Raw genomic sequence first — 16,028 nt, forward strand, 5'->3', positions numbered from 1 at the left:
TACCTAAGTGAAGATACACTTCCATAATACACGGTGCAAAATGAAAGTTCTAGGAATTAGATTGTATTTGAATATTTATCATTATTTCAACCTCAAATTTTATTGCTGTAAATTTTATCATTAGAATTTGAAAGAGTAAAGCTTTTAGCAAAACAAGTAGTATAAACGGCAAATTCTAGAACCACTGCTTTTTATTCATGAGGGTTTACTTTTTTAAAAAATCATTAAAAATAACCAAAAAAGCTACATCAAGCCCCAGGGAAATCAAATTTGGATATACTGAACTAACTGCATCAGAAGAAAATATATAAAAATAGGCTTAAACATTCAAAAACTGTATTTATTAAATTGGAGGTTTATCTAATCTTAAACACAAACATCTGCAAAAACAACAATTAAGAATAAAAAAGGCTTTGACTTATTTAGGGTAGCACTCAATAAATACCCCAGTAAGCATAAAAGTTAGTAGGTTCATGGTCAAAAGAATATTTTGGAAGTATACGTTCCGTATAAAAGTCTTAGAAATAGCCTTGGTGAAAATTTAAGGTTTTTTTTTTAGGCTCCAGTATCATCATTTTTCTACTAATTTGAGTTCCAACATTCATTTATTTTATGAATTGCAGATTATGTTGCTGACAAAGGAAAAATTAATACAGTATATTTCCACAGTAAACACAGAAAATCATACACTTAACTGTCTTGACAGTCAAAACAAGGAGGAAGGTGGGGGGTCTATCTATTAAGTACAAAGCTTAGGTCATTTGTATTTCTTCCCGACTAATTGTCCCAAATAACCACACCCAGACAAATGTAATTATATCAAAAGTAATTAATTTTCAAATGCTCCTTTCAGACTTCACAAAGCCAGCATTTTAATTTACTGACTCTAATGGGCAGTTCAACCATTTGACATAGGTCTCCAACTGACAACAAAATGAAGGGAAATATGATAATGGAAAAATAGGGGCAAGGGAAAAACATCTTTAAAAGGACTACTAAATTTTAATCTTTATCCTTAAACTCCTTCTATGGGACACACTGATATTTCTAAATCCAGCTTTCTGGATTTTCCATCTAGATATTTCATAGGCATCTCAACCTAACTTGCCCAGAAACTGCTTTAATAACTTGTTATCAATTTTATTCCTTCCCATTCCCTCCACCCAACAATTCCTATTTCATTTACTAGTGTTAAAATGTACCCAGTGTCCCACTTTAGCAAATTTAGCCATCTTCAACAATTCCTTTTTTGTATCTCTTTCCTCTAGTTTCATGAGAAAGTAGACAGATTTTTGCCCCAGAAAAGTTTTTCAATTCCACCCTCAATTTTTATTTACCTTCTCTTAACAATTCTACCTACCTTCTATAGTTGTCTGATAAGTGGTTAAACTCCCTGAGCCCAAAATCCCACTTCATTCCCCAAACTGATACCTGAATACTAGTTCTGAAAATCAAAAATCTATTATCTTTTCCTTTCTTAAGAACTTCTTGGGTCACACTACCCATAGCAGTGGTTCTCCAAGTTTGGTTACTGGGTCACTAACGTCAGTATCACCTAGAAATTTGTTAGAAATGCAAATTCTTAAGACTGCATCCCGGATCTAATAAATCAGAAACTCTGGGGGTGGGACCCAGAAATCTGTAGTTAACAAACCCTGCAAGGTGATCTGTTGCAGGACAAATTTTAAGACCACTGACCAATGATTTTAATTTTTTTTTTTAATACAGAGGTGATTATTAAAGGGGTTTAGCAAACATCTTTTAACTTCCTTTTTAATCACTTTAACACTATTTTTAAAACTGTAATACAAATAGCAAATATTAAATTGTGCTGTCAGTACCATGTGATTTTGGGTAGGTAGATCAGAATAAAATTTTACCTGCCACCGGGTCAGAATTGACTCGAGGGCAACGCTTTTTTTTTTTTTTTTGGCTCAAGGCACAAAGTAGCACAATATATAAAAAGATTACGGTTCTGGCCCAGGCGTGTCTTTTTAATATTCAAGCCAGAAAATATACGATCAAGTAAAATTTCGCAAAAACACACCTTGTGTACTTGAGTGTTGCGTTCAATTAGTTGCAGGCAAGGCTCAGGTGCATGTGTTTGGTCCTTCCTCTTATCAGAACAAATTAAATACATCAAGGGCTTACTACTAGTTTTTGTACTTCTTTTCTAATTATGTTTGTGATACAGTTATTCTAAGTTTGGGGGCAAAGTTATTTTTTTTTTCCCAGCACAGGTAATTAAAAAAAAAAAAAAACCTATAAAACTAGAAATGTATCCCTAGTTATAAAAAGGAAATGTTAAACAAATGTAACAATGGATGTATTGAGAATGATTTGGCTTAAGATGTCTCCAGTCTTACTATATTAGTACCAGTTGAGTTTTCAGCTAGTATTGGCCACACTGGCAACTATGTTCAAAATGAAATAAAAATTCTGAAAGCTCTCACACATAGCCACTCAAAGCCAAAATACAATGATAGTCATCTATCATTAGAATTTATTTTATGGTGATAAAAATTCACAAGTCTTCATAAGGTTTTATATAATAAGGTTTTGTAAAATAGCAATACGGTCTCTGATGTGCTCCATAATTTTGAAATAAAACATTGTGTGCCTAATGTTATCATAAATCTGACAATTAAAATGTGCCGAGAACAAGGTCACCATATCACCTATGAAAAAATGCATACACAATTAGGAAAAAAACTTACTAAATCCTACATTTCTGATATTGCAACAAATACATTAGAAGAGTAAGTTGTTGTCAAAAACTGAAATAAAATATTGGTGCCATGTCTAGAAATGTAGAGACGAATACAAAAATTATTCATTACATATACTGATTGATTCAAATACTGAGATTATATAAAATCTTTCCAATTTAACTCAAAAGAAAATATCCATTTGCTTTTGTAGACTTCTTTCAGATAGATAAATTCAAGGATAAAATACTACTCTGAAAGCAACACACAATGGAGAAGAAAATTTTAATGTCTAAGTCAGTTTTTAACACAACATCAACTACATTTTCAGAAGTGTTGAGACAACTATATTGAAAGAAGTAGGTAAAATAATAAATCTCATAAGTGGTAGCCCCTGTAAAAGCTGTTACAATATTTCATCAATTTGTTAAGTATACATTAATAAGGATTAGATATTTATAAGATATTTCAAAACCTTTTAGATAATCACATGCAAACTATCAGTTACACTGAAGATTTTTTTCTGAGCTACTACTTGTAATGTTATGAGCAGAAAATATCAGGATTCATTTTTCATTCCAAACTAAGCTGGGTGTCCTGAAGCAAGGTATAAATATTTCAAAAGAAACAGAAAATACATTTTTATTAATTAAAAACTCCTTTTATAAGTATCTTTCCAATATAAATAATTTGGGAAAACCAATTTGGTTATTTGGCTGATTAATAAGCTGAAAGAACTAAATTTGACGATATAGGGTCACAATGTTATCAAGCTTATATATACAGACAAGTGTCAGTAATGAAATTGATCCTTATAGTTAAGACTCATCATGCAATTAAAGTAAATTCAACTGTTCTGAAATTTTAACAAAGATCAGTATGAAAGTGTCTTAGTTATCTAGTGCTGCTGTAACAGAAATACCACAAGTGGATGGCTTTAACAAACAGAAATTTATTCTCTCACAGTGTAGGAGGCTAGAAGCCCAACTTCAGGGCACCAGCTCCTAGGTAATGCATTCTCTCTCTGTTGGCTCTGGGGGAAGGGCCTTGTCATCAATCATTCCCTGGTCTAGGAGCTTCTCAGCACAGGGATTCTGGGTCCAAAGAACACGCTCTGCTCCTGGCGCTTCTTAGGGCATGAGATTCCTCTCCTCTTTGCTAGATTCTCTCTTTCATACCTCAAAAGAGATTGACTCAAGATACAACCTAATCCTGTAGATTGATCCTGCCTCATTAACATAACTGCCTCTAATCCTGACTCATTAACATCATAGAAGTTAGGATTTACAACACATAGGTAATTACATCAGATAACAAAATGGAGGACAACCACACAATACTAGGAATCATGACCTAGCCAAGTTGACACATATTTTTGGAGGACAAAATTCTATCCATAACATTCTAACCTTTGGCCTCCCAAAATTTATGTCCTTGCCACATGTAAAACACTTTCAGTCCACCTTATCATATCAGGCACAATATAGACATTTCCATTACAAATGGGAGAAACTGGAGGGAAAGAAGGAATAACAGACATCAAGCAAGTCGAAAACCTTGCAGAACAATTTGTTAGCTCTCAAGCCTTGAAAATAATCTTCTGTTCTCTGAAACCATTTAGGCAATGGCCCTGCCCTCCAGACTCTGGGTATTGGCCACACTCTTTGGATTCTGCATGGAGGCTTCTCGGTCCTGGGCTTCAGCTCTGCTTTCCAGGCCCACTGTTCCCTTGACTTTTGGTGGCCCCATTCTCCTAGTCCATCTGAATGGCAACCCCATCCCCTTGGCTCTGGCAGGCTCAGTTCTTCTGCCCCTTGGGCATGACAGCCCCACCCCCTCAGCTTTGGGTAGCGGATCTAGCCCCATCCTGCTGGCACTCGCGAAAGGCAGTCCCACACTCCAGAACCAAGTTGGTGAAGATCGGACTCTTTGAAACCTAGGAGGCTGTAGCCCCACACTTTGCGACCCACAAAGCCATGGTTCCACACTTTGAAACTCCAGAGGTTGTGATCACACCCTTTTTGAGACCAAAGCAGTTCTGCTTCCTGTGGTCCTTGTCTCTTCACCTTCTGCTTCCTGGTTCCTTGGCACCTTGACCCCTTGGGCATTTTGGTCCCTTAAGCCTCTTGGGCCTACCTCGCATCTGTCCTGTTGGGGTAAGCATTCCAAAGTTCTTTAGCTCTACTAATTGCCTAAAGGTACTCCATTCCGCCAGAAAACTACAGCTGGAAGGCACTCAGCTCTCTCCCTCTGTGCACTGGCAAACCTAGCTCTACTGATAAGTGCCTGGAGGCAACCCACTCTGCCAGGAAGCCTCCTGCCTGAAGGCACTCAGATCTCTCACTCTGTGGGTCAGTTCCCACCCTGTCTTACACTGGTCTCCTGCTGCTAACATTTCTCTGCTACTGCTTTTGCTGTCTGCACCATCTCCATTGTTACAGCTTTCCTCACTTTCTTCTGAGCCTTCACCAGAATTGTCTTTGATGTTCATAATTTCACCAACAGTCTCTTCAAGCAAATCTAGGTTTTTACTAGTAGGCACTTTAAAACTCTTCTAGCCTCTATCCATCCACAGTTTCAAAACTGCTTCCACAGTTTAGGTATATGTTAGAGCAGCACCCCACTCCTGGTATCAAATTCTGTCTTAGTTATCTAGTGCTACTATAACAGAAATATCACAAGTGGATGGTTTTGGCAAACACAAATGTATTCTCTCACACTTCAGGAGGCTAGAAGTCCAAAATCAGGGTGCTGGCTCTAGGGGAAGGCCTTCTCTCTCTGTTGGCTCTGGGGAAAGGTCCTTGTCATCAATCTTCCCTTGGTCTAGGAGCTTCTCAGCACAGGGACCCCAGGTCCAAAGGACATGCTCTGCTCCTGGTGCTTCCTTCTTAGTGGTATAAGCTCCCTCTTCTCTTTGCTAGATTATTTTACATCTCAAAAGAGATTGACTCATAACACAACCTAATCTTATAGATTGAGTCCTGTCTCATTAACATAACTGCTTCTCATCCTGCCTCATCATAGGCGTTAGGATTTAGAACACATAGGAAAATTACATCAGATAACAAAATGGAAAACAACCACACAGTACTAGGAATCATGGCCTAACCAAGTTGACACACATTTTTGGGGGACACAGTTCAATCTATAACAGAAGGTATGGGAGATTTTTTTGAATGTTATGAATATCTCACAATGTTAGAAGATACACTATTTTCTCACAGAAAAATGAAGAAGTTATCTGAGGAATCAAGTCTATCACTGCCCTCCAAATGGAGCATTTGCTATAATTTATCAGTATCTTTCATGATTCAACTTTGAAAAAAAATTCTATTTCTTTTTCAGTTCTGGATAAATTTATTTGAAAAGTATTCTGAGACGGCAGTATGAATTAAATACTGTTACACTATTTGCCACTACTTATTTTTATAAACCAGAATTTCCTAGACGCAATGCAATGAAAATAAAATAATGAAATAAAGGGACGCTTAGGCTGATACAAAATAACAACTTTCAAACATAACTGCTAATTTTAATTTATCACTATATCCATTTACTGACTTTAAAATGTATATTAATAAAATGCTGTTTTCACTTGTAGAGTTCCGAAGAAAATATTTTTAAACAAAGTTTCTCTACTAAATAGAAAATGTGAAATCTACAAAGAAGGTAAAATTCAAACTCTCAATCATAGCATCATCTAACCAGCCCTGACTAAACTTTCAGCTTAATTTCCCATCAGGCATACTTCCTTCCTCCAGCAATACCACATGCTATGTATTTCCAGAACATATATGATTCTATGCATTTATATATATTATTCTCTCTACCAGAAATTAACTTCTTGCACTTCCCCTAGCAAAATTTTATTATATTTTTAATATCTAGAAAAATGTTGATTCCTCTGTGAAGCCATCTGAGAGACTCAAGACAGAATTCATCACTTTTTTCTTCTACACTCTATAGTATTCATCACATAGCGTTATATCTATTTAAATATTTTGTCTCTCTGATTGGGCTGTGAATCCTTTGAATGCAGGATCCAAGTTACATTCATACTTATATCCTTCCCCCCAACCCTTGTTCTTAATACAGACTACAGTTGGAATGCGCATATAAATAAATAGGAAAAATACCAGGCAAGTAAGAGAGCAAAAAGAAACAATGCAAGAATCTGAACCAGTTAAGTCTAGTACCTATAAATTAATATTGAACAAGAATAGAATGGCACTGTCCTCTAGCCAGTGCTACTCAAAGTGTGGTCACCCACAAGCAACGGTCTGAAAAATACTTGTTACCAGTCTGTGATGAGCTAAATCTAAAAATTGAGATTAAGCATATAGAAACTTTTACAGGAATATGACAGAGTAATTTTTATGTTTGTTGACTCTAATGATTAAAAAATGGCTTGTATTTTGTATTCTTCTAGTAATTCATTTTTATTATATTTTATAAAATACCAATCAGTGACAGATTGGAAATTAAAATTTAAAAAAATGGTCCTTTACTACAGACAGCTTGAGAAGCACTGCATTAGACTATGGAAGATAAGATGAATAAAACCTTGACTCTTTTTCAAGCTTAAAAGGAAGGATATACTCTATACATAAATTTTTATAATATGTATCAACATAAGGAACCCTGGTGGGGCAGTGGTTAAAGCAATTGACTGTTAACTGAGGGAGAAAGATGTGGCAGTTTGCTTCTATAGAGATTTACCGCCTCGGAAAACTTACGGGGTCACCATGACTTGGAATCGACTCGATGGCAGTGGGTTTGGTTTTGGTTTTGGGTATCAATATATATACACATTTCTGAAAGTTCACAACATCATTGCTGACACTTAAAAACATAGCTATTAATAGAATTGAAGTGTATCAGGAAATAGTGGTGCATAACCAGTATTTTTTTCCAAATTTATTTATATGAAGACTAGATTTCAAGTTAAAACTAGGGCTTGTTTCTCTCACTGCCTATCCAACACAATGACACACAAGGCCACTCGTCTTTGACTGCCTCCACACAGAGCTGGTCTATTGCCTGTTAAGGTTTTTCGGCTTTCCACAGCTCTGCCTCATCTGCATAATCGTAATATATAAAAGCAAACCAAGTATACAATTTTTTTTTTCCAGAAACTCTTCTGTCAATACTTTTATTCCTAGTATTGAGATTAACTTATTTTTTCAATCTTCTACATTAGGGGTTGTAAAGGTCCCTATAATATTTTAGACTTTATGGCCTATGTGGTCTGTCACAGCCACCCAGCTCTGCTACTGTAGAAAGAAAGCAGCCATACGTAGACAAAATATAAACAAATGGGTGTGGCTGTGTTCCAGTAAAACTTCACTTACAAAAACAAGCAGCATGCCTTAGGATTTGGCCCAAAGACAGTAATTTTCTGCCCCTTGTTCTATATATAACACAAAATTGCAGTCACTAAGAGCCTATCACATAGTAAATGCTCAAAAACTATGATTCTTGTTTGCTGTTATAATCAGCTTTTAAAATTTTAAACACTGAGATTCACCAACATTCAGGCTGAGGGAAGATGAGATACTTTTCAAGAAAAACAAATATTATATTGAAAAAAAGATTATTCTTTGTCTTTAATGGCATATATCTAGGGAAGCTATAAGCCTTTCTTACTATTATTAGATAGCAACACTCCAACAGGCAATAGGAAACAAAAAGACAGACGTATTTACACCAGTTGCCACGCTACAACAAACAGTATATATTCAAAAATCCCTACAGAGTAGCCCCTTTTAAATGAACCAAAACTTAGTCCAAATAGTCATAACATCATAAAATTAACTACAGTGCAGAATATGATCATCTTCATTCAACTCACATCTATTGAGCACCTACAAAATGCAGAGCTCCTGTTCATACTTTTAACAAACCTGGATTGTAGATTTACTTACAAAGGTGGCCTTTCCCCGGATGTGATCAATCCTTTCCTTCAAGGGCTGAAATACAAAACTCAGCCAAAACTGAAATCAAATCCTAACCTTCCATTTTTCACCTAAATTCGTCTCCCTAGTGGCATATATACTTCTATGAACACCTCTTTTCTCCATTCTAAACTCTTATTCTAGAATACAAGAACATTTGCTGAATGTTTGTTATAATTATGTTGCCAAGCAGTCTCTTAATGGTAGATTCCAAATGTCTTAACATAACTCAAATCTTTCCACTTTATACTCAGTCTATATAAAAAGTCTCCTAAGACTCCCAATGCTTTTAGGCAGATGACTCAAAAATCTCTATTTCACAATGCTCTCTATATCAAGTGGTAGTTTTTACATAGCATTGCTTCTCAAAGTATTATTGTTGGAGTAAGGGTAGCCTTTGAGGAGTGGAAATCAAAAAAAGGAAGAGTTTAAAAAGAATATAAGTGGATTGTCTTGTGGGGATCCAAGCTGAAACAATAATGAGATGCCAGTACATACTATGGTTCTGGCAATATATCTGTGGGAGAGGGAAGTGCTCCTGGAAAAGGGCTTAGGCTATACCTGGGTGTCCACTGATATGAGATGTGAGATGTGAAATTTGAGATGTGAAAATGTAATATTATCATGCTTTCTAAACAGTATTTCCTTTTTTTTTTTTTCCTTTCTTTTCTGTCAGTGATTCTTGTGAGTTCTCAGGCTTAAAATTCTGAAATTACACCTGATCATTTCGTTTGCCTGAAAATTCAATCAATCACAAATTCTTGGTAATTATTCTTAGATTTCTTTTATACTACTGCCAACATCTATCCTTACATACATAGAACATGCTGATGCTTCCTACCTATTTTTCCTGCCTAGCCTGTCCAACTCTTCTGTGCATACCTGCTAGAAGTCTTCCCCAAACACTGTTTTTTTCTAAATATGTGTGTAGAAAAATATAGCCTGCTCAGTACATCACTGTTTAACTAATAACTAAACCACAGCCCAAAAAACCAAAACCGTTGTTGTCCAGTTGATTCTGACTCATCGCAACCCTATAGGACAGAGTAGACTTACCCCATAGGGTTTCCAAGGAGCAGCTGGTGGATTCGAACTGCTGACGTTTTGGTTAGCAGCCAAATGCTTAGCTACTGCACCATCAGAGCCCTAGCTACTGACTAACTTGTTGCCGTCGAGTCCATTCTGACTCATAGCGACCCTATAGAGCAGAGTAAAACTGCCCCACAGAGTTTCCATGGAGTGCCTGGTGGATTTGAACTGCTGACCTTTTGATTAGCAGCTGTAGCTCTTAACCCTGTGCCACCAGGGTTTCCAACTACTGACCAGTCATAATAAAATACTTTAATCAGTTAAAGAATGAGGCAAATTCTACAAAACTTAAATTACATATCTACTAAGGACAAAGAAAGAGACCCAGAAACTAGAAACATTAAGCTTGCTGCAATAAGTAATGATGGATAGGTAAACCAAAAAAACCTGTTGCCGTCGAGTCAATTCTGACTCATAGCAACCCTACAGGACAGGGTACTGCCCCACAGAGTTTACAAGGAGTGCCTGGTGGATTGGAACTGCCAACCTTTTGATTAGCAACCATAGCTATTAACCACTATGCCACCAGGATTTCCAGTGGATGGGTAGCTGCTGCTAATTCTGAGGTACAGAATAAACTATAAAACTAATCAGGAAACTGTACTCACATAAATTTGATGTAAAAAGCAAGACTGGTCCTAAATGAGGTAGAAATATCACTGGAGATAAAACCAACTGACTGGGAAATTGCCTAGCTAGTGTCCTGCATGGAGTGAATTTCTGACCTGCCTACCTAGGCAACAAAGCAAGTTGCCACTGCTACTACTTACGACACGTCAGTCATTCTACCACTGGAGGGAGTCCAGTCACATATTCGTTGATGTGACTTTTACTCTAATAACTTCCTGGTCTTCCCTGGGAATGAATAAGAACCCCTACCAAGAATATGAATTGGTTTAACATGATCTAATGGTTTTCCAGCTTTTTGTTTGTTTTAGTTTTTATTTAATTTTTGTTTTGTTTCATATCCACTAATGGAAACTTACAACATCTTTATAGTTATAGCTGGGTCAAATAAAGGAATTTAGAGGTCATGTATCCTAGTACAGACCTAGTTTCAGAGAAAAATCATAAAGAAAAATTGTAAAATGAGAACAGAGGAGGGCTCCAATGAAAATAACAACCCAAAGCAGGTATCAAGGTCACAAGGCACATGAAAAGCAGCAAACGGTAGGTTTGAGCTAGAAGCTGAAAACGGCTTTTAGGATTAAGGCTGACAAGGGTATTACTGATGGGATGGTAAAATAGAGGCAAGGGATAAGAGTACTAGAACACTGGTTTAAAAAGTTACTGTCCTTTTAAAGATCAGAGTTTACCATTTCCATGAACTACTCATGAAATAAATGAAAGTGTCACAGAAGGATTTTCTAACTAAACAACACAACTAAAATACATTCTGAAAAACAACAAAGATCTAAACATTGGGGGGAAAAGTAGTAGGTCAACCCGAGAAGGTATGTTATATAATAGTTAACTACTATTATCCATTTTGCACCAAGAATTGTGATAAATGTTACATAAGTAACACTTCATTTAATCATTTCAATAATCCTACAGGATAAGCATTATTATACCAATTTTACCTGAGGAAAGCTTGAGGCTAAAACAGATTAAATAATTTGCCTAAAATTTCACATCTATCATGAGTCAATATTTCAGCAAAGGTCTGTCTGATTCTAAAATGGTATTACCACTTGTTATATTGCATGTCCAATTATAAGTAAATATAAGTAATTTATATATATATATATATTTTAATAAAGACTATTAAAGGTAACAGTTATGGGTACTCTTAGGTGTTTGCTTCATAAAAATGTCACTAAGAATGATTTAATAGAGCACTGTGCTGATAAGCATTTTTTTGCATTACTTTGGTTCCATAGTTAAAATCTGTTTAATTCACATCAGTAAACATAAACAAGGAAGCCCAAACTGACTTATAATTTAAAAAGATATGATAAAGTCCAAATTCAATGTAATCTATTCTTTTAAATATGTAAAAGAGAGAAGCCCCCCCCCCTTTTTTTCTCCTCCACAGAACTATTGTTAGAGACAAAGACAGGGAAATCTGTCAGCTTCTGTCCATGTAATTCTTTCAAAATGTGTTCCCTTGCTGACTAGCATCATAAACTTCATAAAGTGTTCTAGGCAGTCATAAAATGTCCTAATCATAGAAATAATACCTGTAAAGCTAGGAAGCCTTGGAGGTGAGTTTAAGTGCTATACAACAAATTAATTTTGTATTCTTTCTTTTATTTTCTTATGTTTTATTACAGCAAGGGTGCAGGGAGCTTGGATCCATGCAAGGCAACCTGTAGATAAATCTTTCCTTTTTAGAAAGGAAACGAAGCAGCAAATATGTGTATGTATGATAAAAAGATGAAGAGAGCCAGAAGTAATGTAGAATTCTAGGGGTAGGGAGAGTCTTGTTTTGTTTGGTCACAGGTCAGTGAGGGTCTAAAGTAGCTATATGAAGAAGCAAAGTGGAAATGGGTTCACATATTATCGATGCTTCCAGATGAGAAATTGATGCTATTTTCCTTCAGTTTTTTTTTTTTAAAGCCACAATTATGTATGTAACTTGAGTATACTTCAGCACAGTAGATACAGAAGAAAAACACTCTTCTATTTACAATAGGGATTATAGAAACCACTAGATCCATAGAACATCTTCAGAAGGTTTCCTAATATAAGTCTATCCAGGATCCTTATTTTGAAAAACAAGTAATATCTAGGCAATGACCTCGTACTAGTAACTAAAGCCTAGGAAAGACTATCCATGAAGTCATGTGTGTATGTGTGTGTGTGTATATAATAACCCCTTTTCTTAATTAGAAAATCCAATTATATGGCCACTTGGACTCTACCCCACATTTTTTTCAGAGACTATTAAATACTTTGAGAAATTAGGAGAAAAAGAAACATTGTGAATTGTTGCTAATAATGTCAACAGATGAATTTATAGTAAAATAGGCAAGTAACAGACAAAAACATAAAAAAGGTGAGCCAAGGAAACATAAGAGAGACACATAGTTACGTTCACAGCAGCTATAATTCTTAGTTAATGCAATATGCAAAACATAAAATAAAAGATCTGAGTGGAGAGGGTAAAATGAAATATATATTTATCAATTAATCCTATTATACTTTTCTCTGTTCTACTTCTTTATTTCACTTCCAAGGAATTAATGTTTCTCTCCTTATTTTTATCATCAACAAATAGTAAAAAAAACGTTAGAAAAGTAAAGAGCTAGCATCACAAATGTATTTATATGTTCACAAAATTATTAAAATACAGCTCCTATTAGGTATTATATACAGTTCTTCTGCCACATCCTTATCTATGTTATATATTTACAGAAGTAAATAATGGGACATGAGAGGAAGGAAAAGTAAAAGGAAGTAAAAAGAATACCCGGCTGAAAATTTCTCAGTATACAACTATCTAAATAAGGTCTGATTGACATGTTTAATGCAACACATTATAAACTATTCTGTAAAAAGATCCCCCTAAATTATTCCTATTAGGCTGGGTTAACATTTTCAGAATTAATATGTGAAGCACAATCATAAATCAAAGTTAAACCTTCAATAGCCTCTCTACATAAGCTATTTCCAATTTTTTAGACATCTTCAAACAGAAGAATTAGCTCTTTGTATTTGTTGGCATAAGCTATCTTACAAAATGAAACCCTATTTAATTAATCTGTGTTGAATCCATTAGAAGTCTGCAATAAGCAGTAATTTTCATAGCTACTGCTCAGTATCAGCACCCCCTACCAAAAATTAAATGTTACATAATTTTCTCATTTTGCAAGATTCATAATGTAAATAGAAACAGCTAAACAATATTACCAGAATAAAATAGCTACTATACTAGCAGAAGAAACCATAGTAAATGCAACATTAATTTTTACACTCTAGATTATTAGTCTTGTAAACTTTAAAAAAAAAAACAACCCTGCTTTCCTTAATTTTCTTTTAAATGTGTGACAAATGAAATTTTAAGTATTGACATTACTGGGTTATGAGGGGAAACAATGAATGGTCTATTTCCAATCACTACTGGATGAGCTTTTGATGAATCATTGAAGTAAATGAAAATGAAATCCATCTTTCCTAGATTCTTAGTTTTCTCTCAAACCAACTTAAAATCAAAATCTGTTTACAATTTACAGTGGTAACATTAGGAAAAGAAATTTCATAAAAGCATAAACTAAACCCAAATGACTTCCTACTGTTATATTAAAAATAATCTTTACATATCCTTATATAATGAAATAGAGAAATGATGAATTTTTTAGAAGCCAAAAATATCCGTACCTACTACTATGGTGACCAAAACAGTCTACAGAAAAGACATGAATCCTTTGCAAGAGTATTTATTTAGTAATACTGTTTCAGAAATTATTTAAAGTGGTTTTGGTTTCACAGAGTAATTGTTTTGTTTCCTAAATTTATTGATAAACCGAAATTCAGTGCTCAGTTGCCTAAAAGTAGTCAATAGCAACACCTAACCAAGTTATTACCATTTAAATGACTTTAGAAAGAAGATCTCTGCTCTCTATTTGGATTACATGCTGATAAATTTTACAACATTATTGTGAACACATTAGTATGGCTACATAACCGGAGCTAAAAACTGTTAAACATCATCCTCTCTATATACATTTAAACATTAATTTCATTTATAATCAAAAGTGTTCAGGGTTCTTCCTCTTGACAACATGTAAATTGTTTCTCCATTGTCAGATGTACAATTTTGAAATCATTTGGCCAACCAATTACTAATCAGATGACTTCTTTACAAATGAAGTTTTATTCCACATTTCTGAAATAGCATCGACTCTCCACCTATTGCAACTAACCCAGAAGCACTACAACTACCCGTACTGCACACGGTACTAGCTTATCTCTTTAACGCTCGATCAATTTCCTTCCATAGGAGACAACCAACTTTAACAACAGAATAAACGATTTAATAGTACCACGCAATGGTGAGTGCTCACCTCGTATTTTGAATCATAGATTTAGGCTAATTCCCTTAAAAAAGATTTTTGACAGTTTCTGAATCACAGCCCAGAACCACAAAGCTTGTGTCTGTCCTTGGTACTGAAACACACTCTTTTTCTGCCCCTTCCCTGAAAAACTGTCATCCTAATCTCACTTTTGAGGGGATCAAAACCCTTCTAAATTTGGGGAGTCTGAAGACGAGAGGTTTAAAAAAGGAACAGATAAGTTTCTTGGCAGAGGATGCCAACTAGTGTGTGCGCTGGGGTGGGGGTGTGCTAGAAGCATACAGGCATCCAGAGGGCATTTTCCCATCAGTGCGGGGAGACCCAGGAAATCAGGACTGCGGCAAAGATCGGAAACGCCTCGTACCGGGTAGGAGCTGCGGGTGGGAACGGACGCCCTGGGCCGGGCCGGGCGACGAGGGCACCGCGGCTGGGGACGACAGCGACTTTCCGCGCCAACGCGCGAGCCGCGGGGTCCTTTTGTTTCTGGGGTCTGAGGGGAGGGCAGGTGGGCGGAGAGGAGCCTGCACCTGCATTTATTTGCACAGGGGTGGCCAACAAAAGACCCTGCCGCCGGGGCGTGCAGTGTTGGCTGAGCTGGAACAGCCAAGGCGCCTAGGCGCCGGCTCGGCCCTTCTCCTCACCGTCCTGGCCGCTCTTACCGTCCCGGTCGCACAGCTGAATGGCCTCCAGGCTGAGGTTTTTGATCACCTCCTCACAGGGGCTGGTGGGGCTGTTGAGGGCATGATCCAGGCGCGGCACCTCCATTTTTCTAACCCCCTTCTCAAGTCCACCTGCTTCGTATCCAGGCTCTCTCCGCGGACCAGGTGGAGAGAAGGGCGGGAAAGAGATAGGGGAGTGGCGGAAGGAGGGGAGGAGGTCTGGGACACGGCGCTGAGGGACCTAGGCTGAGCCGCCGGGCTGGGAAGCCGCGGCCGAGGCGACGGCCGTGGCAGGAGCTCGGGGAAGTGTGCGGCTCTGAGACACCGAGCGGGACCCGGCGCGAGCGCGGAAGGCGCGCGCTCCCGGCGGGGAGGAGAAGCGGCGCGCAGGGAACGTGAGGGAGACGGCGCGGCGCGCGCACGCGCGCGGGAGGACGCGCCCACCTGCTGGCGCGCGACTCCCGCCCCTCCCCCTGTTGCCACTCCGAACCGTGCGCACGCGCCCCTGGCTGCCTTCGCGCCGCTGCCCTCGCAACCGCCGATCCTGAGGCGTCGGACCGCGGGTCCGTGGGAGCGGTCTTCGCCTGCGAGCTCGTCCAG

At 37.3% G+C, this 16,028-nt stretch overlaps 1 protein-coding gene across 1 annotated transcript in view; it reads right to left on the bottom strand.

Moving 5' to 3' along the window:
- PHYHIPL (phytanoyl-CoA 2-hydroxylase interacting protein like) overlaps positions 1 to 15,802 on the bottom strand; it is a 65,438-nt gene extending 49,636 nt beyond the window's left edge. Inside the window, exon 1 of the mRNA XM_004369871.2 lies at positions 15,429 to 15,802. Coding sequence (XP_004369928.1) covers positions 15,429 to 15,534 — 106 coding nt within the window. The 5' untranslated portion in view covers positions 15,535 to 15,802. The remainder of the gene's footprint in view (positions 1 to 15,428) is intronic.
- Positions 15,803 to 16,028: the final 226 nt, after the last annotated feature.

The sequence above is a fragment of the Trichechus manatus genome, unplaced genomic scaffold (genome assembly GCF_000243295.1).
Source record: "Trichechus manatus latirostris isolate Lorelei unplaced genomic scaffold, TriManLat1.0 scaffold00007, whole genome shotgun sequence".
NCBI classification, from domain to species: Eukaryota; Metazoa; Chordata; class Mammalia; order Sirenia; family Trichechidae; genus Trichechus; species Trichechus manatus.